The 27,176-nt window shown below is 35.5% G+C and overlaps 1 protein-coding gene across 14 annotated transcripts in view; it reads left to right on the top strand.

Annotated features, from left to right (window-relative positions):
• LOC106876481 (syntaxin-binding protein 5) overlaps positions 1-27,176 on the top strand; it is a 435,422-nt gene that overhangs the window by 252,662 nt on the left and 155,584 nt on the right. For all 14 annotated transcript variants that reach the window (XM_089341867.1, XM_089341861.1, XM_089341866.1 and 11 more), the window contains exons 8-9: positions 1,374-1,449; positions 25,156-25,310. In XM_089341867.1, coding sequence (XP_089197993.1) covers positions 1,374-1,449; positions 25,156-25,310 — 231 coding nt within the window. The remainder of the gene's footprint in view (positions 1-1,373; positions 1,450-25,155; positions 25,311-27,176) is intronic.

The raw sequence follows: 27,176 nt of genomic DNA, 5'->3' as shown, positions 1-27,176 counted from the left end.
CAACCACATTCCCGGGTTCAGTCCACCGTGTGGCATCTTGGGTAAGTGTCTTCTACTATAGCCTCAGGCCAACCAAAGCCTTGTGAATGGATTTAGTAGTCAGAAACTGGATGAAACCTGTCGTATATATATATATATATATATATATATATATATATATATGTGTGTGTGTGTGTGTGTGTGTGTTTGTACCCCCACTATCATTTGACAAGCGATGTTAGTGTGTTTACATCCCCATATCTTAGCAGTTCGGCAAAAGAGACTGATAGAATAAATACTAGGCTTACAAAAATAAGTACTAGGGTCGATTTGTTCGACTAAAGGTGGTGCTGCAGCATGGCCGCAGTGAAATGACTGAAACAAATAAAAGAATATATATATCTGTGTGTGTGAGTATATGTATAAATAAATATATATATCTGTGTGTGTGAGTATATGTATAAATAAATATATATATATATATATATATAGCCCCAGGAGGACATCTCCTCCAGCTGGCTTATATATATATATATATATATATATATTGTGTGTGTGTGAGTATATGTATAAATATATATGCATATATATGTATGTGTGTGTATATGTACATACATATACATACATATATAACCGCTATGGCTTGTACAAAGCATGCACTGGATATATATTATATTAAGTTTGATTAATTCACCTATATCTCCTTTTCTCCAAAAACTGGTTTTTCTATTTACACAGATGAATGTTATTGTCTTTCTTATTTTAAAAAAGAAAACTGGTATAACAACACAGATAATAGCTAGTTGGGTTGTACAGAAATGCCAGTTCTAGACCATTCTATTGCAGAGCCTTAACTAATTCAGTTTTTTTCCTACATCTATAGTGTCATATATGTTGATATAGTGTCAGTATTGTGAGGTGTTTTAGGTGTTGCAATGTATATTCTTGTCCAGGAGTCCCATCTGTCATTGATCTAGCCTCACCCTGTATCCAAATGGTATTCTACTCTCTCCACCAATCACTCCTTTTCAACGAGACCCATCATGGCACCTTCTTTGCTGTCTTCATGTTTGTTGTTGATGGCTGATAGAAAATGAATTTTATTGACACATTTTTAAAAGCAAAACATGTTTGTCCCTTTTTTTTAAGTGAAATAACAGCTGCATGAATTTTGTTTGAAAAGGTTCTAAAAGTTTTAACTAAAATATTGCAAATGTTTTTCTCTGTATTATATGATTAAAATAAAACTTAGGAAGTGAAATTTGTTTTATATATATATTTGTTTCAAATAGTTTTTTTAAGAATATTTTAAAGTATTCTTTGGAAATCTATTCAACAATATCATTCTTTCTTCTCTTACACTGTATTTTTTTTTCTTGTTTCTTATTTTTCAGCAAAACCTGGAAAAGATGGAAAACTTGAACCATGTAAACCAATTAAAAAAATAGAATGGAAATCAGTGCGAGGAGGGTAAGTATATTGTTGACTGGTTATATGTATATGCACTGTGACAAGACAAGAATCATACCATTTTGTTCAGCTGAAATGTTCAACTTGAGTATTTGAATCACAAGTGTAAATATGTCCATTTTTATTGCAAATGGCTGGTGCCAGTTTTGCAACTAAAGTAAACCATAATGCACCTATAGAAATAGCAATGATGATTTTATAGCATTCACCAATTCTTTGAGGATTTAATCTGTTCTGTCTTTTCCATTTTCTTGTTGAATTTTGAGGAATTCCACATTGTGGTGCCATGATTTCCTCTTCAATAACCAAATAAGTGCTGGATTGCTCCCACACATTTTGATTAAGCCTAACTTGTCAACATGTCATTGTGAGAATCATTGGCAGAATAACCATTAGCAACCAGAGATTGCTTGTTTCCAAATTCTTTAACAAATCAACTTTGCAACAATCACCAATAGAACTCTCTTCAGTGGAACCAGGCTTTGACTGATTTCTTGAAGAAGTTATTCTTTCTTGAGGAATTGAACTGTGTCAATTAGTTAACATTTTAGGGCCTTTGGCTCATATTTATTGTTGAAGTTAAACTGTCTTAACAAAATTTCTCCAGATTCAAATAGGCATTCAGGTAAAGTCTATCCCACTGATGAACAATAATGAAAGTTTAATAGTCTTGCAGTATAATATTTGCCATTTCCTAACACTTTCTATGACGGCCGTAGCTTCATTTTTAATTGATTAGAGATTTCATTCAGGGCAAAAAAAATGTCACAGGTTTATTATTACACTTAGAAATAGTACCCAAAATTGTAGTTCTAGGCACATCAGTTTCAATATGTACTGGAACATCAAAGAAATGGACTTTGTAAAGCTACTACCAGCATACATACATACAAACAAACAAACAAACAAGGCCATCCAGCTGTAGAAACTCTGCCAAATCTGAGAAAGTAGACACCGATTTAGAGGTGTAACTAAGCAAACCGTATAACAGTCATAGTTATTTTTATTATTACTAAGTATTTGTTAATCATTAAATCAACTTGCAGAGAATTATTTTCTATTTTGTGTCCTAGATAACAAATAGATGTTTGATGAAGACATTTGTTGGTAGTCAGTGTCACTGAATCTCTGAAATACATTGAGCTAAATTCCTGTCATGCTCCTCAATAGTTTTATCAATGATAATGACATTATGATAGACTTGAACCCCTTTGATGTTAATGTTGATAATTATACCATCCATCACTCTTTGAAAAGTACTTACAGCTTTAATGACATCAAAGAGTAACATCAGCTTGAAATGCAATGTATCTCTCACTGTCATTGTGGAGTGGAATTTGATATGCCAATTTCAGGTGCAGTTTGCTGTAGAATAAAGGGTAAGAGATCTTCAATCGTAGGGAGTGGACAGGCCTCTAAAAATCAGTAATGATTTATTGTTTGTGAGTAATCAATAACAATGATTCTTGCCACTGATTCTAACTATTTCATGCCATTTGTGCATACCATGGTGACACTGATGGTTCAATTAAGAAACCATTTAGTTTCTTTCTTAATAGATATCTCACCAAGATGAGAAAAGTAATGAGATTTAGCAGCGGTTGTTTTCAAATCATTATATAGGTGGGAAAAAGTGTGAGGTGGCACCATCAACATGGGAACAAGTTGAGCAATAATAAGATCTTTTAATGATTTTCCAGGTGTTGTTTAAGAAAATCATGCCTCAGAACTATTCAAGAACACAAATTAAGCAAAACATGTCAGTGCATCTTCTCGTGCAAATAACTGCAGGAAATGTTCAAAATACAGGATGATTAACAGTTACCAGGTTAATCTACAGACATTGTCAAAATGTTGGGAGTAAGAGATTCTTGCAAACATCCTCATCTATGAAACTGGTGACACTCCCCGGATTGAGTAAAGCATCAATATATTACTTAGCTCAACCCACTCTCTCTCTCTCTCTCTCTCTCTCTCTCTCTCATACACACACACATATACTATATATATATATATATATATATATATATATATAATATAAAATAAGAACACAAATGGGTTAAAGGCTCACTACAATTGTTTCAGATGCATTTCTTCAGGTGAATTAGAACTTCAAAATTTAGTTCAAAGAAAAAATACCCAGATGTGGAATGTGGATTGATCTCTCATTTCAGCATCAATAAAGGGAGTGAAGATATACCAAGGTTTAGCCAGATTTCATAGGCCTTAAGGTCATAAAACAATCAATGTACAACTCCATGTTAAATTATTTCTTTGAATTGATGGTCAGAGATAAAAGATAAGAGAAAGACAGAAAGAAAGAAAGAGGGAAGAGAGGTTAGATTAAGGGTTATCAGTCAAGAGCAAATGTCCTGGTGCCAAAAGAGAATATATATATATATATATATATATATATATATAGAAGCACAGGCATGATGGTGAGGTAAGAAGCTTGCTTCCAAACTACATGATTCTGGGTTCAGTTTCACTGCATGGCACCTTGAACAAGTGTCTTCTGCTATAGCCTCAGGCCAACCAAAGCCTTGTGAGTGGATCTGACGGATGGAAACTGAAAGAAACCTATGATATATATGTATATGTATATATTTATGTGTGTGTGACTTTGTGTTTGTCCCTGCCACCATCGCTTGATAACCAATGTTGATGTGTTTATGTCCTCATAAATTAGAACTTCAGCAAAAGACACTGATAGAGTAAGTACTAGGCTTGCAAAGAAGATGTCCTGGGGTCAGTTTCTTTGGCAAAAACCTCTTTAAGGCAGTGCTCCAGCATGGCCGCAGTCAAATGACTGAAACGAGTAAAATAATAAAAATAGACCTTTTCACAGTGGTTCCCAACCTTCTTATTTAAATGAGTTTTCCCATGGACCGCTTTTAATATGCTTATCCTTATGTATACATGAAATTTTGAGTTTAGTTCATGAACCCCCAATACTACCTTTGCAGACCACCAGGGGTTCACGGACCCCAGGTTGAGAACCACTGATATAAACCATCATCATCATCATCATCCATTGTCTGTTTTCCATGCTGACATGGGTAAGATTATTTTACTGTGGCTGAAAAACTGGAGAACTACACCAGACTCCAGTTTTGTTTTGGCTTGGTTTCTGTGGCCAAAGCTCTTCCAAATGCCAACCATTCTGCAGAGTGTATCAGGTGTCTATTATGTATCACCAGCACAGCTGCTTTTACATGTCACCAGCACTGGTCATTACTCCAATTTCACATGGCTTGATGTGTCTCCTGAAGCACAGCAAATCGCTAAAAGTTTCAGTCATTTGTCATCTCTTCCATGAGATGCAACATATATAGGTATATATATGGTGGTAGTACTTTACCAAGTCCCTTTCTTTGATGTGCTCTTGTAGTAAAAACTGTGTATGCTGGTTACTGGTTTCGTATTTTTATTTCATGGATGTCATTGTGAAAAAATGTCCAAGCTTTTTGTGGCTGTGCATAGTTTTGTTCTTTTTCTCAGTAAACAGAATTGTCATGACAGTGGCCAGCACAAAAAAAAAAAAAGAGAGACTTAGAATCTTCATTAGATACTTATATTATGATTAACAGGAATTTTCTGTAGAAACTTTCTAAATATATTTCTATATTTAAAATCTGTTTTTACCTCAAAATTATTGTGATTTTAAGGACGATTCTTCAAACGGCAATCACACGAAGTTATTTATTTACCTTCATATTATTTCAGTTCTGTTTCTTTGACAACTACCAATAGCCATACACACACACACACACACACACATGTTGTCAGATGGTAAATCTCCTAATTAAATTAGTTGATTATTAGATTAATGCAAATCAAAGCTGATTAGATATGTCCATTGCTTTTTATATTATTTTCACAAGCTGAACAGAAATATTTCTATATCATTTCTATAAGTTTTCAATGATTTCTTCTCAAGTTGGCAACAAACCGTATTTGTAGACAGTTATATATTTATTTATTTATTTCTCTGTCCTTCTCTCCTCCCCCAATAAATCATTCCATTGACTTGTGGTTGATGCTTTTAGCTGTTGTTTTTCTTCTCTGTTTTGCTTGTTTTTTTTTGTGTATGTTATTTTCGTTTTTGTCTCATGTCATTAGTTCTGCTTTACATAGACTCAACTACAGATAGATGGCAGTTAATGACCTAACTTAACACAAAACACTGGCTACTACTTCTAAGTAATTGATATTTTCACAGCAGTCTGCAATTAGGTAGTCTATTATCGTTATTCTCACCAAAGAGCTGAAACCATATTCATTCTTATCAACCATTACCATCTAACTCACTAGAAACAACATTCCATATATTATATTGCTGTGTTTTTTCTTTCTTTCTTTTCTTTTGTGTTTTTTTAAAATTTATTTATTGTTTTATATTAAGTTTGCTAAGTCCATCTTAGTTGTGTATTGAATAGAGAAAATGATACATGCTGAGAAGTGATTGAGTTGTCACTTCAGCAAAAACAATTCTTAATTTGAATATCTGGAGATCTGTCATAATGCAGAAACAGAAATTAGAGCTTGTTTTGTTTTGGGGGGGGTGTATTTGTTTAGTTTTAGTTAAGTTCTTGGGTTTCTGTTGTTTTTTGTTTTTTTTTGGGGGGGGGGATCTTATTGTTATTTTTGTTTGTTTCCCACTAGAAAATTAAAATATAAAGAAAACGGGAAATTAAGAACAGTTTGCTAAGATTTGACATGAATGTAATTCCTGTTGGAAACTAATTTGGGTGTCAGAGAGAAACACTGAAAAAGAAATATCGGTGTCGTCCTCACCATACAATGTTAAATTGGGTACAATTATTTAGAATCTTTAAATGTTTTTACCTGTCATGAAATCAGGAATAACATATACATATATATGTGTATGGATATATGCGCATATATATATATATATATATATATATGCGCATATATATATATATATATATATATATATATATACACACACACACACACACATATACATATAGTCATGGCCAGAAGTCTGTAATGTTTTTTTTTAATTTAAATTGTGGAGTGGCTGTGTGGTAAGTAGCTTGCTTACCAACCACATAGTTCTGGGTTTAGTCCCACTGTGTGGCACCTTGGGCAAGTGTCTTCTACTATAGCCTCGGGCCGACCAAAGCCTTGTGAGTGGATTTGGTAGACGGAAACTGAAAGAAGCCTGGCATATATATATGTATATGTATATATATATGTGTGTATGTTTGTGTGTCTGTGTTTGTCCCCCCAACATCGCTTGACAACTGATTGCTGGTGTGCTTAGGTCCCCGTAACTTAGCGGTTTGGCAAAAGTGACCGACAGAATAAGTACTAGGCTTACAAAGAATATGTCCTGGGGTCGATTTCCTCGACTAAAGGCAATGCTCCAGCATGGCCACAGTCAAATGACTGAAACAAGCAAAAAAAAAGAAAATGTATACCCACCATATTACTTTAAGTAGTAATAATATATTACAAATTAAATATCACTTTGACCATTTAATATAAAAATTCTAATTCACAGACCTATGTTCCAAACTTTTTGCCATGATTGTGTGTGTGTGAGTTGTGTTGCATTTATGATTGTGAGATCGTCGTTTTGATTCCCAGTTTAGTGCTGCATTGTGTTCTTGAATAGAGCACTTCGTTTCTAATTGCTCCAGTTCACTCAACCGTAAATGGGTGGCTCTGTGACAAACTGGCATCCTGTTCAGGGAGGGCATGTTGACCTGACCACATAGCCAGTGGGGTGACATCATTCAAAAGCTATAATCATGTGAGGAAGCACTTGTAACCAGTGCTGTATAACATCCTAAAGTCAGGTCAATACAGTGATTTGAGAGAGAGAGAGAGAAAGGTTATATATTAGATATATAAATAGAAAGATAAACAGATATACATACATACATATACACATACATACATGTATATGTAACAATACACATACTTTCCTCAGATTATTTGGTCCTTCCTGTTTTCCTCTTCTCTGGACTTTTCCCTGTATCCGACAAAGAGTCATGCTCAAAACATTATTTCCACTCCTGTTTTACCATCTAAAAGTTTCACTGAATGTCATTCTAATATATTCACTGTGTACATCTAATTGACTTTTGTTGATGATTTTTTCCTGTTTTTTGTTTTATTTTTGATTTGTCTATATATATATATATATATATATATATATATATATATATATGTACGTGTGTGTGTATGAGAAACAGAGAGAGTATTAGCTAGGAACTTGCAGAGAATTACTTCAATCCATTCAGTCGAAGTAATACTGTCTGAAAACCAAATAATACAATTTTACAGATATGATGATGATAACGATGATGACCATCATCATCATCATCATCATCATCATCATCATCATCATCATCATCATCATCTTTGATGTGGGTATTAAGACCACTTCTGAAATATTGTCTCTTGATGAGAATATCTTTCATACATTGTTACAACTAACAAATTCCTTTCCAACTTCTAACTCTTCTCTTCTTCCAAGCCTGACTTTTTGAGGAGTTACTCAAACCATATTGTTTTTTTTTTCTCTTTGATCAAATACCATTTAGTTTCTCTTTCTCTGTATCTCTCTTCTTCTTCTTCCCTCCTCCCCCTTTGCTGGTAGATTTCATGCCCTTCTTAAATCCCTCATACACCAATGGATTCCGTCATGTACATCAGAAACAAAAACTAAGATGATGCTGTTTTAAGCCGATCTTCATTGAACTGTGATTAACATTTTTGCTAAGAGTCTCGGTCCAACAAAATCATTTTAGTCAAAAGGAAATTTTATTGAAACAAAAACCTGGAAATTAATTACAGAGGAATGGTCAAATCTGACTAGGAACTTATTTTATATAATTTTACTTTATCGGGGGTTTTTTTTTTCAAGAAAACGGGGTCACATCCCATATGGGACTTTGTTGGGGTTTTTTTTACTGTTTATCATTTACTTGATTCAGTCATTAGACTGGCCATGCTTGGGCATTGCCTTGAAGAATTTGTAGTCAAATGGTTCAACCCCAGTCCTTATTTTTTTTTTTTTTAAGTCTGGTACTTATTCTATCAGTCTCTTTTGCCTTACCAAACTACTAAGATATGAGGATGTAAACACACCAACACCAGTTGTCAAGTAGTGGTAGGGAACAAACACAGACACAATGGGCTTCTTTCAGTTTCTGTCTGCCAAATCCACTCACAAGGCTTTGGTCAGTCCAAGGGTTTGTAGAAGATACTTCCCCAAGGTAAAAATCCAGAACTATGTGGTTGGAAAGCAAGCCTCTTACCACACAGTCATGCCTTCACCTTACTTCTATATCTTCTTGCAAAAGGCTCAAGTTCCATGTTGAATTTTGTCTTCTTCCCCCGACAATCTGTTTATATCTTCATGATAGCTACAATTACATCCAATGAATAGAAATATATTCTTTGAGCAAGCTTAACTTCTTATCGGTTTCTATTGTTGTTGCTTGTCTGAAGACTTCCTCTTCATGTAACAATACCAGGAAACTTCAACTGTTGTGTGAAGGTAGGAATTGTTGTAATAGGGATTGAACTATACACTTCAGACTAGTGAAACATTTATCACTTTTGCAGTGCTTCTACTGTTTGCGACTGTTTTTAATCATCATCATTATCATCATCATTTAACATCCATCTTCCATACATTGTGGGTAGGATGGTTGACAGGAGCCAGCCAGGTAAAAAAAACTACCCTAGGATACTGTGTCTGTTTTGATAGGGATTTTACGGCTGGATACCCTTCCTAACACCAACCACTCTGCAATCCCAATTAGATGCAGCATAGCTAAATCATTAAGAAGTTTGCTTTGCAATCAAGAGGTCCCAGGTTCAGTCTCCCTGCATTGCATTCTTAGGCCAGAGACATTTAACACAGTTTCAGGTCAACCCAAGCCTTGGGAGAGAAATTTGCTTCATTGAAACTATGTACACGCTTGTTAGATACATTGTACCTGTAATTAAATTATAGCCTTGTCACACACAGTGTCATACTGAGTCCACCTGAGAGTTACATTAAGGGTATATATGTCTGTGAAATATTCAACCACATAAACACTGATTCAATGAACAAGTGGCTCAGTTGATTAAATTCCTCATCCAAATCAAGGAAAAAACCAGTTATGTCTTTCCCCCAAAGTAGTGTAATCTTCACTTCATTTACATTTAGTTGGACACATAATGATGGTTGTCTTGTTGGAAGACTTAGATCAGCACTCTGTCACTTATGACAACAAAGGTTCCAGTTGATCCAATCAACAGAACAGCCCACTCATGAATTTAACATGCAAATGGCTGAGCACTTCACAGGCACACGTACCCTTAACATTGTTCTCAGGGAGATTCAGCATGACACAGAATGTGACAAGGCTGGCCCTTTGAAATAAAAGTACTCCTCATTTTTGCCAGCTGAGTGAACTAGAGCAACGTGAAATAAAGTGTCTTGCTCAAGGATACAATGTGCCACCAGGAATCGAACTCGCAACCTTATGATCACTTTAAAAGGTACAGGAAGGAACAAATAGATTCCCACTGAGACACTCTCAATACCCTCAGGTACCACACTTGAGGTACCTACCCTAAATGAAGTATTTGATAACTCGTTCAAGGTACCTTAATTATTCTCCACTCTACCCTTCTCGCTCTCACACTCTCTCTCTCTCTCAGATATATCTTTTTTTACTCTAGGCACAAGGCCTGAAATTTTGGGGGAGGGAGCCAGTCGATTAGATCGACACCAGCACACAACTGGTACTTAATTTATCGACTCCGGAAGGATGAAAGGCAAAGTCAACCCTGGCGGAATTTGAACTCAGACTATAAAAACAGACGAAATACTGCCAAGCATTTTGCCCAGCATGCTAACATTTCTGCCAACTTACTGCCTTCTCTCTCACATATATCACTTAACACATTTCCATATCTGTACCTCCTTTATCTTTTTTCTTTCCTCTATATCTCTCCTCTCTCTTTGCCATCTCTCTCTCCTCTTCCCCTCCCTCTCCCTCCCACTCTTCCGTCCCTCTGTCTCCCCTTTCCCCTCCATCTTCTTCTAGATTCCCCTTCATCTCTCTCTCACACACACACACACACACACACACACACACACACACACACACACACATTCTAGAAAATATTTTCATAACTTTTAGCGTTAATCAATAAAGCGGAGCAGAATGATGAAAGTCTAACAGAAAAACTTGATGTTTTAACAAAAGATTTAATTCTATGTTGACTAAACATATGTATACATGCACACACACACACACACACACACACACACATATATATATATATATATATATATATATATATACATATATATATATATACATATGCATATATATATATATTCATATACATATATTTACACATATATACATATGTGCATATATATATATATATATATATATATATACACACACACACACACATATATATATATATATATATATATATATATATATATATATACACACACCACACACATGCATATATGTCTGTTTGTCTGTGTGTATGTGTATACACTCACATACATGCACATACATACATGCACAGGTATGATATTATGTAAAGCAAACCAAGTACAGAAGCTGAAGTAATATTATCTGTCAAAAAGAAAAGCTTCTTTAGACTTTAGAATGGTAGAATGTTAAGCAAGAGGATGAATATACTGTTGAGATATCTGCTCCATTTTTAAATATTGCCATATTTATAAATGGATCCAGTTGTAATAACATGATTCATATAAGTAGTGAAGATATTTACAAATAGAACACACAGGCTGGAGGCAAATAGCTTGAGCTCGACATTGATTGTTTGTTAAATCTTTCTATAAGAGAGAGAGAGAGAGAGAGAGAGAGACGAGTTATTGTAAATAGTATTAAAAATAAATAGAATATTTATTTTATGTCTTGATTCTGGAAATATACAGGATGTAAGATATAAGAGGACATCTTTTTTTTCTCTTTTCTTTGTGTGTGTGTGTGTGTGTGTTAAAATAGAGTCAAGAATGAAGTGTGACAGTTCTCAACAAACATGATGTGTTCCATCATCATCATCATCAACATTTAACATCTGTTTTCCATGCTGGTATGGGTTGGAGGGTTTGACTGGAAATGGCAAGGCCCAGGGACAGCATCAGGTTCTCTAGTCTGTTTTGACTTGATTTCTACAGCTGGATGCTTTTCCTAACACCAACCTCTTTACAGAGTGTACTGGGTGCTTTTTACATGGCACCAGCACCCACACCAATTCTTTTTATGTGACACCTTAGTTTTAGGATCTCAATTCTGTTGTGGTGGGCAGGTCTTCTCAAGTACATGATGCACCACATATATCGGTCCTCTGTCATCTCTTTCACAACTTACAGCATTTTGATATCAGCCTTCCTGTCTTTGCAAAACAAAAGTGGTGGCAGCTGTGGCAGTGGTAGAGTGGCTAAGTGGGTAAGGTGTTCAACTGCAAGCTGATGGGTCTTTGGTTCATATCCTACATGCAGTCATTGAAATAGACATGGCCATCCGGGAATGTTATTTGCAAAGCTTAAAATGCTGCCTGGTTTGACACTACACAACCTCTGTCTGCCCATTGGGTTACTTTTAGTTCGGGTGGTTAGCTTGACACCTCCATCTGCTCCTTGGGTGGTTAGCCTAACAAGACACTCGATGTAACTCCACCACCTGATTGATGGGTATTGTTAGCAATGATTTAGACCAGAACTCCAGTCCCTACTCTACCTACATTTTGTCTACCATTCTTCAGACTGAGAGAAATGCCCACAAATATTATGACCACTATTACTTTGTCTCTCTTGGCTAACTTACCCCCCAAAAATCAGCCAGAAGGACGGTATATTTCCCTCATATTCAGGCTAACACTAATATCATGGAACTAAACAACAGCCTCAACTTGAAATTGAATGTAACCTGATGGCATGTACAATGCTTTTGTGAATTGTTTTAGACTCTTATGTAATAGGTGTAGGCATGGTTGTGAGGTAAGAAGTTTGCTTCCCAACTACATGGTTTTGGGTTCGGTCCCACTGTTTGGCACCTTAGGCAATTGTCTTCTACTACAGCCTCAGGATGACCAAAGCCTTGTGGGTGGATTTGGTAGATGGAAATTGAAAGAAGCCCATCATGGGTGTATGTGTATATACAAATTCAACAGATGAGATCAAGAGAATCTCTATATAGAAAACACTTTGTAGCACTCCAAGGATTTGAACTTAGACTCCAAAATCTTTACCAAGGATCAAGTCAGTAGAGTACAGGGTGGCTATAAGGAGAATTCAAATGAGCAGATATAGAGACAATGATGCAAATAAACAGATAAAGTCTTTGGGTTTGATATACAGAATATACATACATGTATACTTGTAAACAAAGAAAAGGCAAAGACAGATTTTCAGATGATTAACATTCAAGTATAAATATAACATAAGGAGTTTTATCTCTTTATTTATATTGTTGTCTTCATGTGTGTGTCTGTATATATATATATATATATATATATACACATGAATTGAGAGTATTGCTGTCTGTGTGATATCTTATGGTAGAGGAATAGTATTTAACTGCTATTTCTAAATTTCAGTATGTGGTGAAGCAATTTGCTGAACCCTAATTATAATTATGCTTATAATTATAGAATTTATATATATATATATATATATATATATATACATAAGAACAAGGTACTGCAACAGCCTCGGATTCAGAGAACCTCAGCTCTTTAATGTCCTGCCAAAACATTTGAGAGACCTGCAGGACATGGATATAGAGGTCTTCAAAACAAAACTCAACGCTTTCCTCTCTTCGATACCAGACAAACCAATGGCTCGAAATGAGACACAGTTTAGGGCAGCGATGTCAAATTCTCTTATACACCAGATGTGTCATCAAAACTCTTGATTGGACTATATCAGGTGGAGGAGAAGAGCCATGCAAGGAACGTGAAGAGAGCACAGCATAAAGACGGAAAATCACGGTGGTGCTCCAGCTTGACCACAACCACTTGGCTGAAACCCATAAATAAATATATATATGTATATATATATGGCATTATACACTATATGACAAAGATACACACTGCATGCCTACAAAATGCAATCTGTCTACTTTGACCACCATATCTCTACACCAATACATTATTTCCACATTGTACAGTGTAGACATGTCCTCCACAATATGTTTGCTATTGTTACTGATACATAATTGTTGTTAATGTAAAAATAACATTTCGAAATAGATTCCACATTATTTTAATGCTTAAAATAACACCTAAAAATCTTACTTTTTAACTTTGGTTTAGTTGTTCAAATCTCCTCCCTTTCTCTCTCTCCTGTAAATATATAGTCTTTTTACCTGCTTGGTCTCTCTCTATCATATGTTATACATCTCTTTCCAGTCATCCTCTCCTTTCTCTTTCTCTCTCTCTCACACCCTCTGCATCATCACATCACCAAAAACTTTTATCTGTGTTTATTACTAAACTCTCACTTTCCCCTACCACTGCAACCTCTTTCTCCTCCCCCTCCCCCTGTAATCGTTTCTCTCTCTCTCTCTCTCTCTCTCTCTTCACCACCACTTCTATCACTAACTTCACTTACACCATTCCCCCCCCCCCTGTACAATCACAACTAACAAATTAAATGTGACGATAATATTATTATCCAAAAAGAAAAGCAAAACATGTCAGCCTGCTACATTATATAGCCACATGCAGATACATGGTTTTTAATAGCCGTTCTTACCATTATCTCTTACATTACAATAAACAAACAAATAAAATATTTATTTAGAGAATTTTGCTAACTTTAAATCATATTTAGCTTAAGCCGGTGAAATTCTGGAACTATCAGATCTTATTAGAAGCCTATTTCAGATAGACAACTTTTATCATCCTTTTGAATTAGGAATTCTTATAAATACAATTTCAGAAATTCCTCCATAGTTTAAGGTTTTATTTTATTCTTTTTTATTATTATCATTATTAGTATGATTATTATTATTATTTTAAAATCAATTTTACTCAACACATGATCTTCTGCCGTTGAGTCTCACAGCAGCAATGACAAGTGACCAAGAGTTTTGGTGATTTGCTGTGCTTGAGAAGACGTGTTAAGCTAAATGAAATCATGGTCGTGACTAGTGTCGGTGACATGCAAAAGGCACCTGTGCCAGTGACACATAAAGGGTGCCCATGCCAGTGACATATAAAAGACACTCAGTACATTCTATGGAGCGGTTCGCATTAGGAAGGGCATCCAGTTGTAGAAGCTAAGCCAAAAAACAGACTGGAGCCTGGTGCAGCTCTCCAAATTGCCAAATCTAGTCAAACCATCCAACCCATGCCAGCATGGAAAATAGAGGTTCTTTCTTTTTACCAAATGGTTTCTCGTTGATTTTTTTTTTCTTTTTTGGTTTGTTTTCAGAAATATATATTTCTAAACCATCTTATTTATTGCATTCAGTGCCCATTCATTACATCCTCCCACCACACTTCTAGCTCTCACCCTCCTTTCAAAATCATGTGAAGTCATCCACCTACTTATCCACTCCAATCCCTGAAACTTAGGTGTACGGCTCCCTGCCCAAACCCTATCACATCATCTTTCTCTCCTCTCTCTCTCTCTCTCTCTCTCTCTTTCTTTTTCTCTCTTCTCTTTTCTCTCTTTTTCCCTCTTCTCTTCTTTCTCTTTCTCTCCTCTCTCTTTCTCTTCTCTTTTTCTTCTCTTCTCTCTTTCTCTCCTTTTCTCCTCTCTCTCTCTTTCTCTTTTATCTATCTCCCTTTCTCTTTTATCTATCTCCCTTCTCTCTCTTTCCTCTTTCTCTTTTTCTCTTCTCTCTTTTTCTCCTCTTTCTATCCTCTTATGATGCAAGGCACTTTCTCTGCCCCTCAATACTACTTCCCACCCTGCAGTTGAGGGGTCTTGTCCTGCTAGTTACTTGGTGACTTACCTGTTGCTGGTACCACATAAAAACCACCCAATATTTTCTGTAAAGTGGTTGGCATTAGGAAGGTCATCCAGCCATAGAAACCATGCCAAAGCCAACTTGCCAGTTCTTGTCAAATTGTCTTACCCATGCCAGCAAGGAAAACAGATGTTTGATGATGATGTTGATGATGTAATCTCCTTGACTCCTTCTCCCTCTTTAACTTATCTCTCCTTCTCTCTGTCTCTCTCTCATAACATTATTATCTCGAAAAGTAAAGGCAGCAAGCTGGAAGAATTCTTAGAGCATCAGAGAAAATTCTTTGTGCTATTTTTATCTGACTCCTTTTATTTGAGTTCAAATCCCACTGAGGTCAGCTTTGTTTTTCTTCCCTCTGGGATCAATAAAATAAATACCAATCTAGTACTGGAGTCAAAGGTATCAACTACTACTCCCCTCAAAATTTCTGGTATTTTGCCTAGATTGATTTTGATATTGGCAAATGCATAGGTAGGTGGATAGACACCTAAGTAGATGGATAGATAGATAGATAGATAGATACGTAGACAGATAGATAGATAGATAGATAGATAGATAGATAGATAGATAGATAGATAGATAGATAGATACGTAGACAGAGAAGATAGATAGATAGATAGATACGTAGATAGATAGATAGATAGATAGATAGATAGATAGATAGATAGATAGATAGATAGATAGAGACAGGAAGATAGAGAGATAGACAGGCAGATAGAAAGATAGGCAGGCAGATAGATAGATAATTAGATAGATAGGCTGATAGAGAAGACAGAGAGGTAGATAATTAGATAGACAGATAGAAGACAACCAGGTAGATAATTAGATAGATAGACAGAAGACAGACAGGTAAATAATTAGATAGACAGATAGAAGACAGACAGGTAGATAATTAGATAGACAGACAGAAGACAGACAGGTAGATAATTAGATAGATAGACAGAAGACAGACAGGTAAATAATTAGATAGATAGACAGAAGACAAACAGGTAGATAATTAGATAGATAGACAGAAGACAGGCAGGTAGATAATTAGATAGATAGACAGATGGAGAAAGCAGACAGGTAGATAATTAGACAGATAGAAACAGAGATGACAGACAGGTAGATAATTAGATAGATAGACAGACAGAGAAGGCAGATAGGTAGATAATTAAATAGTCAATCAGAAATGATAGATAGGTAAATAATTAGATAGACAGACAGACAAATAGGTACACAGATAGGTAGAGAGTTAGATACATAGACAGGTAGAGAGTTAGATACATAGATCGGTAAGTAGATGGAGCAATGAAGGACTTGAATGTGTTTATGACCTCTGTTGTAAATATTGTTAGAACAGCAAGTAGAAAGAAAAAAGATACAACTACCAGGCTAACATTTAATGAAATCATAATTTAAAAGACAAAAATATAAAATAAATAAACAGAATAATTCTATTAAAATGGAAATTGGTAAAATTCTGGTCATTTTGATTAAATCTGATAAAATAAAACTATACAGTAAATGGACAATTTTTTTTTTTTTTTTTAATTTTGTCTATTTTTATTTTGAGGATAGAATAACTTTGATATCTGCCATCAAGTTGTGAAAGATTCTAGAATATTTAAGATATTAGATTGTGAAAAATAATAATTCTATGTAACGGACCTTCGATTGTTTCTGTTTGACATGGAAAATTAAATCAAAATTACCAAAAAACAAAATGTTTTATTCTTTGTTTTTTTTTTTACTGTTTTCAATTAATTATTTTTTCCACTAATATTTAATAGCTCAGTGACTTTAAGATAATATCACATTGCTCAGAACTAATAACAAAATATGTCAATCAGTAGTTCCTGTAATAATGGTAAAAGGAAAAAAAAAAAAAATCAGTAAATTATTTTATTTTTCTGATCAACCAACAGTTTTCATCTAAAAGTCTTCCATCAAAGAAGTGAAGCTTTAATTTTCTGTTTTACATAAGTGAGAAGTTTAACTCATTGAGACACTTGTTCAAATTATATAGTGCAGCTGTGTGATAAGAAGTTTGCTTCCCAGCCACATAGTTCCAAGTTCAGTCCTACTGCATGCCACCTTGGGCAAGTGTCTTTTACTTGGATAGTCTTTCTAAAGCAAAGTGATGAGGTCATTGAGTAAAGAAGCCCTTTGTATGTATGCATATGTGTATTATTTATATATATGTGTGTGTATTTGTGATTGTCCCCCACCACTGCTTGACAATTGGTGTTGATTTGCTTATGTCCCTGTAAGTTAGTGCTTCAGCAAAAATAGTACTGGGATTGATTTGTTCAACTAAACCCTTTGAAGTGGTGCCATAGCATGGCAGCAGTCCACTGATTGAAACAAGTAAAAGATAAAAGATGTGTTCATATTCCATTGGCATCTTTTCTCTCCTGTGTTCTTGAACGTACAATAAAAATGAAGAAAATTGTCATGAGTGCATACATGGAACCCATCCTTACATATTGTTCTGTGATCTGGAGCATCGACAAAACAAATGCAAAAGTTTATTAGTGCTGCTGAGTGGTGGTCCCTTTGAAGAACACGAAAGATATTCTATGTAGATAAAGTGACAAGTGAAGACCACCAGGATGCTTCTCAACAACATAAAGAAAAGATAACAACCTCCAGACACTAAATGGGAAGAAAAAATTTAGAGCATGTGATGACAACCAGGAAACTGAATGGAAGAAGATACAAGGAAAGATAAAGAGAGAAGATTCTCAATGACCTTATCCCTTTGCTTCTCAATAATATGCCATTTTGGTGTGGGACAGAAGAGCATGGAGGTCCACAAATGTTATGTCTGTAGGCATGGCACATGAAGTTTTTGGATTCATACAGAGGTGGACAAAAGTAGGTACACAGTTGCCTAACGTGAGTGGAGTGTTCTTTTCATTTCTCTCTTTTTTTTTCTTTTTGACTAATTCTTTCTATGATAAAATAATTATTCCTAATTTCAGATATTAAAAGTAGAGAAATGAAAAGAACATTCCACTCACATTAAACAATTGTACATCTACTTTTGTCCACCCCTGTATTTAACTTTGTTTCTTCTCTTTCCTAAGCAAACTATAATCTTCTTTTGTTGCATTGCTTTCAAGATTCCCATGACTGTCACCATCCAATTCCATTATTATGAATTTGAATTGGGAGCTTAAGTCATAGCGTATCTTTCATTAGCTGATTACACAACCATAGACACCATCCCTATGATACATTGCAGTTACTCTCTTCGTAGAGTTTGGTGATCCTGACCAACGATCTTCTAGGATTCCTCCACTCAACAGCTATGTAAGAAGCACCATTGACTCAGCTGAGCCCTTCTACTACCGCTTCACAATCTGCCATGCTGAAGTCCCATGACTTTACCATATCCCTGATAGGGAGGCTGAACGGGTGCTATGCCTTGTCTAAGAGCAACCCATAGCTATGCAGGGCAAAGTCATCACTCCATGAGGTATTTTCAAAGTACCCACATACCCACTGCTAGAATAGTTAGCTAAAAATAAAACTACAGTGTCATTGATGTTGAGAAGACCAGAAGCTAAGAGATATTTTGTCTTCCTTGTGCTACAGGAATATTAATCATAAGGTTCTTGAGCTATTTTCATCCTAAGATGATGATCATATATTTCTATTTTTATTGTATGAATATTACCTTAGTGAAATGCTGCTGGACATTTTGCCTAGTCTGGTTACACATCTGCCATCTCATCACTTTATTTCGTTTAATGTGTAATAACATCATACAATGCCTCACATGTAGTATAACACATCCTGTGTTAACATGTCATAAAACAGCTCATGTAGTAACATGTTGCTTACTGTGGTAGCATATGTTATATGATGTATCACATGTGGCATATCTCGTGTAGGGGGGGGGGCACATCATACATGTTGTCTAGTAACATTTAGTGTATCTCATATAGCAACTCTTAAGTCTTGCATGAGTGGAGCGGAACATGAAAGCAGCTGCTTCTCTACTTTCAAATGAGTAGCATAACTTAAAAACTGCACAGCCCCCACCTCTAACACCTCTATCTCCACTACCACTACCATCACCCTCTAACATCACAACCACCACCAATGGCATTGATGTTTTAAATCCAATGTTCTGTGATTAATTCACCATGTTTTGAAGTAGAGAGCAGCCAATTTGATCTCCATTCCTCTACTTCTCAAGCCTGAGAAGTTCTAAGCTAATCCCTTTTTCTGAACTAGCATAAAATCAATAATTTTTTCTCTATCATTTTCTCTAAGTAGTGGATGTTTACTCAGTTTATTCCTAATATTTCCTTTAAAAATATACATTTATTGTTTACCATTATTATTATTAGTACTAGTAGTAGTAGTAGTTTCATATATTCTTTTAATGTCTTATCGTGAACAATTTTACAGATATCATATTTAGATTTAACAATATGTGTTGTGATGCACTCGTTTACATGATAGCTTATTTAAGCTATGACATGAGTTCTGTTTTCTCTGCTGCAAATCAGCACAGCTTTATGGTAGAGAAATGCCATGCTGAAGATGAATACCATCCATCCATCATAGCATGGAAAAAAAATCAATAATAACTATATTAACCTTTATTCTAGAAGATAATTTTAATGTGGATAATCTGTTTTTGTGTTCTATACATAGGCAAACAGGAAGACAAATGTTGAAACCCCCACCAAATATAAAATAGTTGTTCTAAACTAGAGTCTAACATCTATGCAGTGATTCTAGTAAAGTAAAATGCCATTCCTTATTCCAGAAATAATTCCAGCTTCCTCGTAGAATTTTCAAAACCAGTGGGAGCCATCCAAACAACGGAAATAAACTTTCTATTGGTTTATTTTATATCTTTTAATTATTTGGACAAAAAAAAAAAGAAAGAAAAAACCAGAAAGAAGTAGATTGCTGTTCTGATAGGATCTCTGATTATCATTCATGTTTGTCTGTGAAGGCGACAGACGATCTCTAACAGTTAATGTGTGTGAAATTTGTTTCTGCTTATTTGTTAGGTGCAACGAGTACATTACTTCAGTTTGCATTTATTGCATATGTATTTCATAATTACCATTGTCGTGTATATCTTTTTATCTTTTTCTTGCATGTTTCAGTCATTAGACTGCTGTCATGCTAGGACACCACTTTGAAGGATTTAGTCAAACAAATTGACCCTATTATTATGTTTTGGGAGGATTTTCTTTTATAAGCCTGGTGCTTATTCTAATAGTCTTTTTTTCTTTTTTTTTTGCCAACCAACTAAATTAGAGGGGATGTAAACCAACACTGGTTGTAAAGCAGTGGCGTAGGGACACACACATGTATATATATGATGGACTGCTTTCAGTTTCCCTCTGCCAAATCCAATCACAAGGCTTTGGTTGGTCCAGGGCAATAGTAGAAGACACTTTCAAAAGGTGCCATACTGTGGAGGAGCAAACTTTTTACCACACAGCCACACTTGAGCCTGAGTGATTACTATTGTTTCAAGAAGCACTATGGTTGTCTGGTTAATTTTCTAAATCACATGTTCCTTAGTTCAAATCTTACTATTGCAACAATTATGTTGTGCACACTCATATTCACGCCCACCCATCCATCCAAACAAGTGAAATAACTCTATATCTGGTAAATTCGCTGTTGTCATTTCACTGCAGGGAAAGTTCACCATCATCAATTCACCGGTTTTTTGGGGGGTTTTTTTTCAATAAAATAGTTTTAACTATTAATGGTGAAATATTATGGGTATACTGGGGAAACCTTCCTGGCAGTAAACTTTCCTCCCAGTGAATTGATGGTGGTGAACTCTACTGCAGTAAACTTACCTTTGAACGAATAACTCTGCCTGTTTCAGATAATCTAGGTGACATAAATCAAACCACAATGCCTTGCATTCTTATCCTTATCCAGGGTTTTGTCACTCCTGAAAGAGGAACCCCTCCCTGAACTCCTACCACCACTGTCTGTCTCTGGCCAGTCTTGGCCATGTAGGCCCCAGCTATCAAGTGAAATAATCTCACCATTTTGTCTTAGGTTGGCTTCTTGAAAGAACAACAGATGGACACCAAGACAATGGACAAGCTCCTTGCTTGTCTGTTTATTTCATGTCACAACTTGTAAACACACAGCCTGAGTTGTTAGTTGTGGGAAGGACGCCCTTGATTTATGTCTGTGCAACAGGCAAGTGCAACCATTCCCATGTGGTTACTTAACTTGAATGTCCATCGTAGATTTAAGATTTACTCGATCAGAGCTGATCATGCTTGAGAAGACTCATCAAGCCAAGCAAAATTGCAGTCATGGCAGATACTGGTGTCACACAAATGGTACCCATACTGATGACACGTAAAAGCACCCATTACACTCTCAGAATGGTTGGTGTTAGGAAGGACTCCAGCTGTAGAAAACCATGCCAAATCAGACTGGAGTCTGGTGCAGCCTTCCAGCTTACCAGCCCTGGTCAAACCATCCATCTCATACCAGCGTGGACAACAGATATTAAATGATGATGGTGATGATTAGTCCAGTGTAGAGGCACATGGGTTAGTGTAGCGTGTTGGACTCATGATCATAAGATTGTGGTTTCAATTCCTGAACCAGGCAATGCATTGTGTTCTTGAGCAAAACACTTCATTTCATATTGCTCTAGTTTACTCAGCTGGTAAAAATGATTACTCCTGCAACAGACTAGCATCCCATACAGGGAGGAATATATACACCAAAGAAACTGGGAAACTGGCCCTATGCTCCCTAGGGAGAATAGGGACAGTTTCTGATATAAAAACAAATGATGGAATGGTCACTTCTGGAATGTTCTTTATCATAGATTTAAGATCTTGATCAGAGCTGATTTGAGAATAAACAATAATGGATAGGTTGTACAACTGCCACTTTAGCTCCACCATACAATCACTTTTCCAATCTTGTCTGAGGACATGTCCAATCCAGTTTCAGCATTTGCATCTTATTTCGTCACTAATCCTGTTGATGCTCTTTGTCATCTCAATTGTGTCCTTTTTGGACTCTTTGCAGCCACTTGATGTCAAGTATTCTTCTTAAGCATTTGAATTAGAAGTTTTTTCCTTCCATTTTTGTTACTTTCCGGTTTTCACATTTGTAGAGTAATACTGGTTGGTCCATTGTCTTGGACAACTTCAGCTTCATTTTGTGCCATATGCCTTTGCTTCTCCATACCTTGTTAGATTGTAGAATGCTCTCCAGGCTTTGGATATTCTGTTTCTTTAAAACCTCCTTTCCCTTCCGTCTTTCTTCACTGTCACCCTAAAGTAAACAAATTCTTCAGTGTCTCCCACCTCATTGTTACCGATTCTCACAGCTTGTTGTCTGTCTTTATTCTTTATGGTTTTTCATTTTTCTGGGTTGGGCCAATTCTGTCAGCATTCTCTCAAGAAAATCCTCTGATTTAAAAAAAAACAACTGCAGAAAATTAAGCATAAATCCTAAATTAACAGAAGCTTCACATTGACATGGAAAAGTTAGTGTGAAAATTGCATAGAAGGAATGATTGTATAACTATCTCCCTGTGGGGCTTTCAAGAGTGTGGGGTGCCTCTACAAAGCCCACTCAACATTCAAGAAATAGCTGCTAAATTTCTATCATGTTGGATAATATGGGCTTAGGTTCCCTACATATAAGGAAAAAGGTGAGATGGTCACATATGGAATACCTTTGCTTATAGGTCTGCTCAGTTGGAGCTGGCATAGTATTAAACAACAACAAGAACCATCATGGGATTCTCGTAACTCCCAACTAACTTCTGAATTAGTGGTTCTTTCTTTTATTTTTGTTTTGTTTTTAAGAGGTAAAACCTAATTCTGGTGTTCTTGGCATTAAATAATAAACCCCCTACTCCACTCCTTAGGTACGACACAAGTCTATTTCAAAGAACATACTAGGTGATCTTTTCCTGACAAATAGGAGGAACAGAGAGAGAGAGAGAGAGATAATATAGAATAGTGTTCTACCCAAAAGCAATGGAATTATCTATGATCCATGAGCAAGTAGTCTTGTACTTTTATCCACTCAGCCATCTCAGTTCTACATCTCTCTCCTTAGTTAAGGCCATGTAAACATTTCAGCAAATATGGAAGACAACTCTGTGTTTCAGTATTATTAAACCTCTTCAGAAAAGCAAAGTTAGTGTTAACATATAATGCCATGCATTGCATATGGAAAAAGCTAATTTAAAATAATCATGCAGTGAGAAAAAGACAGTATTATATCAATGGTCTGTTTTAATTCTTTATACTCCTGCTCTTATTCTCTACAACAGTGTTTCCCCAACCTATTTTCCCCCCAGGCTCCACTGTAACTTTTCAGAAAAATGTATCACCCACAAGTGGTTGGTAAAAAACAACTTTATTTTTAATATTTTATTACAATTATTTAATACAAAAGAATCTACCAGTAACTTACTAATGAAAAAAAACTGAATCACTTTAATGAGAGCCTTGTGCCTGGTGATTATGGTAGATTTCCTTAATTTGAGGAGACAATTTTGTTAGTTTCAGCAATAAATCACTATGATTTGTAATTTCAAGTCTGCTATCCACATTAGGGCATCAGAATAGCACTGTACTGCTGTACTGTAGCAATGTCTTCATACAATATGCTTGGTTGGAGGGCCTGGTCTGGCTAGGCGAAGTATAGGTGTAGTTAGTATGCTTGTTGTGGAAAAAATATTTTCGCAATTCCATCTGATTTTGTAAAACTAACAAACTTCAGTGTTTACATCTTATATTCTATATTTAACACAGAAATAAGCTGACATGTTTATATTAGACATAAACACATCTTCGTTATCTTTAACTAGATAAAAATAAATTTATCTAAAATATATTTTTCATTTGCTGATTAGTCAATATTTTGCTGTCTATGCTACATAACTTATGTCCGTGTGATTATCATTATCATCTTAGTCATTTCCCTGTTTTCATACTGAGGTGATCAGATGCTAAATCTGTCAAGAAAAGATCATACTGGATAATGTAGGCTTAGGGAAAAAGTGGGATGGTCACAAATGGAATACCTTTGCTCGTAGGTCTGCTCATTCAGGACTGAAGAAGTACTGGCACTGTCAGTTACAAAGATACAGGTTCCAGTTGATCTAATCAATGGAACAGCCTATTCATGAAATTAATGTACAAGTGGCTGAGCACTCCACTGACATGCATACTCTTAATGTAGTTATCTAGGAGATTCAGAATGTGACATGGCTGGCCCTTCAAATTACAGGTGCTGATCATCTTTGCCAGCTGAGTGGACTGGAGCAATATGAAATAAAGAGTCTTGCTAGAAATATGAAACAAAATAACAACAACCAAAATATGTACAATGAAAATAATGTGCTAATGAAAGGAACAGAAGAGTTTCTAATGTTTCAGTTTATATCCTTTATTGAATAGAAGGAAAAGCAATTTGAGATGTAATACATAAAAAATAGAAACAATACCAAGTTTATGATGTCTGTTTACATTGCAAGCTTGGTGTAAAAAGGAAGTGTGAGTGTGGGACAGTAAGACCAAAAGTGCAATCACAAAATATAAATCTTCATGCATTCATTCAATAAAAATTACTTGCATATCTTTTTATAGGCAAGTTTTATACATAGTTTTGTTTTAATTATTTCTACCTTTCTGCTTAAATAATTGCTTTTTTTTTTCTGATATATTTGCAGTGAACCACTGATTATTTTCTCCGGTGGAATGCCCTATGACAAAGTGGGACGTACACCTAGTATTACAGTGATGAATGGAAAAAGTATTACAGTGCTTGAAATGGAACACAACATTGTTGATTTTGTTGTGTTGTGTGAAACTCCTTGGCAAAATGGTATCAGATTTTTCCATCTTATTTTCTCTTATTGCAAACCTAATTTTCTTTCATTGGAAACTGTATGTATGTATGTATGCATGTGTGTATAGATAGATAGATAGATAGATAGATAGACAGACAGACAGACAGACAGACAGATAGATATTTGTGCATGCATTTTTATACATTTTTTATCATATTTGATAAAATTCAGAAAATGTTTCTATTTCTTTTATTAAATTTGGACTCAAATGAAAATTCTTTATCTAACACAGAATCAAAAATTAAATATCCAACATTGTCAAATAAATCGGTCAAGTCTTAGGCAGGTACTGTAGTTCAAACAGAATCTATATTTTAGCAACAACCCCTCTACCACCTCCACCCTAATTTTAATGGGACATTAAAATTGTTTTCAAGAGAGAATTTATTGATATAAAAAAAAAACAAAGAAATATATAACTTTATTTTGAAAATGGTGAATAGCATTTTTTTGTAGAATATATTTTTATTAAATTTTATTAAAAGGTATTTTGGGAAACTCTGGCCTAGAAGCAGCAATCAACTATAAATATATCATCATTTTTAACACAATTAGTGTAATGAACACAACCTTAAACAAGATGCACTTCTTAACTTTATACAGTTTATATCAGTTTCTGTCTCTGTATTCATACTTCAACCTTGCATTGCCTGGCACAAAGCCACCTCCATCAATACTACTCACCCCTTTGTTGAGGGGCCTTGTCTTGCAGGTTGCTTGGTGACTTCACTGATGATGGTGCCACATAAAAACCACCCATTACACTCTGTAAATTAGTTGGCATTAAGGAGGACATCCATCCATGGAAACCATGCCAAAACAGACAGTAGAGCTTGGTGCACTCTTAGGACTTGACAGCTCCTGTTAAACCATCTGACCCTTGCCAGCATGGAAGGTGGATGTTGAATTATAATGATGACATGACCACATCTTGTACCATTAGTATTATGAATGTTAAAGGTTTAAGCTTTACACAAGAAATACTAATCTAGTTTATACGAATGCATTAACATGTCTCAGACCAATTACCATTGTGAATTATCAAAATTTTACATCTACCTTTGGTGGCGAGCTGGCAGAATTGTTAGCATACCAGGCAAAATGTTTAGTAGTATTTTGTCCATTTTTATGAGTTCAAATTCTGCCAAGGTCAGCTTTGCCTTTCATTTTTTTAGGGTCAATAAAATAAGTACCAGCTGAGCACTGGGATCAATCTAATCGACTTATCCCTCCTCCGAACTGCTGGCCTTGTGCCAAAAGTTGAAAGCAATTTTACATCTACTTTCCCAAGCTGGCATGGGTTGGCATGTTGTGACAGAATTTTTGCCACTTGTTGCAGTATTAGGTCAGCTGACACATACACTCACCAAGAAAAACCAGCTGACTTCATTGTTTTATTTTGCGTGGTTTTTACTTGTGAGTTTTCTTCCTATCACCAAACACGTAACAACATGGACGAGGTGCAATTTATTGTGTCACCAGCACTGGAAAGGTTGTCTACAAAACAACTTAAACATACCCTGTATTATGCATCTGTTTTTATTCATTGTTAATGCCCAAATAAGTTGGCTGTGATACAGATTGCAAGTCGACAAAGCATTAAATATTAATCAAAACTGTGCACTCACTAATTCATTTTATCTACATCTTTATATGTCTTACATTAACATATCTAACACAGTATTACATCCATGCAACATTGCAAGACAAATGTTAGGCTGGTAACCTGAAGAAGACCTGGACAGGATGTCTGAAAGACGAAGCGAAAACAATCGGTCTCTCTTGGTCTAAAATCAAGGAGGTAGCCCAATATTACATCCACTGGGAAAAATAGTCATGTC

Source organism: Octopus bimaculoides, chromosome 25, assembly GCF_046866305.1.
Source record: "Octopus bimaculoides isolate indiv1 chromosome 25, ASM4686630v1, whole genome shotgun sequence".
In the NCBI taxonomy this organism is placed as follows: Eukaryota; Metazoa; Mollusca; class Cephalopoda; order Octopoda; family Octopodidae; genus Octopus; species Octopus bimaculoides.
This window is presented reverse-complemented; position numbering and strand designations above follow the sequence as displayed.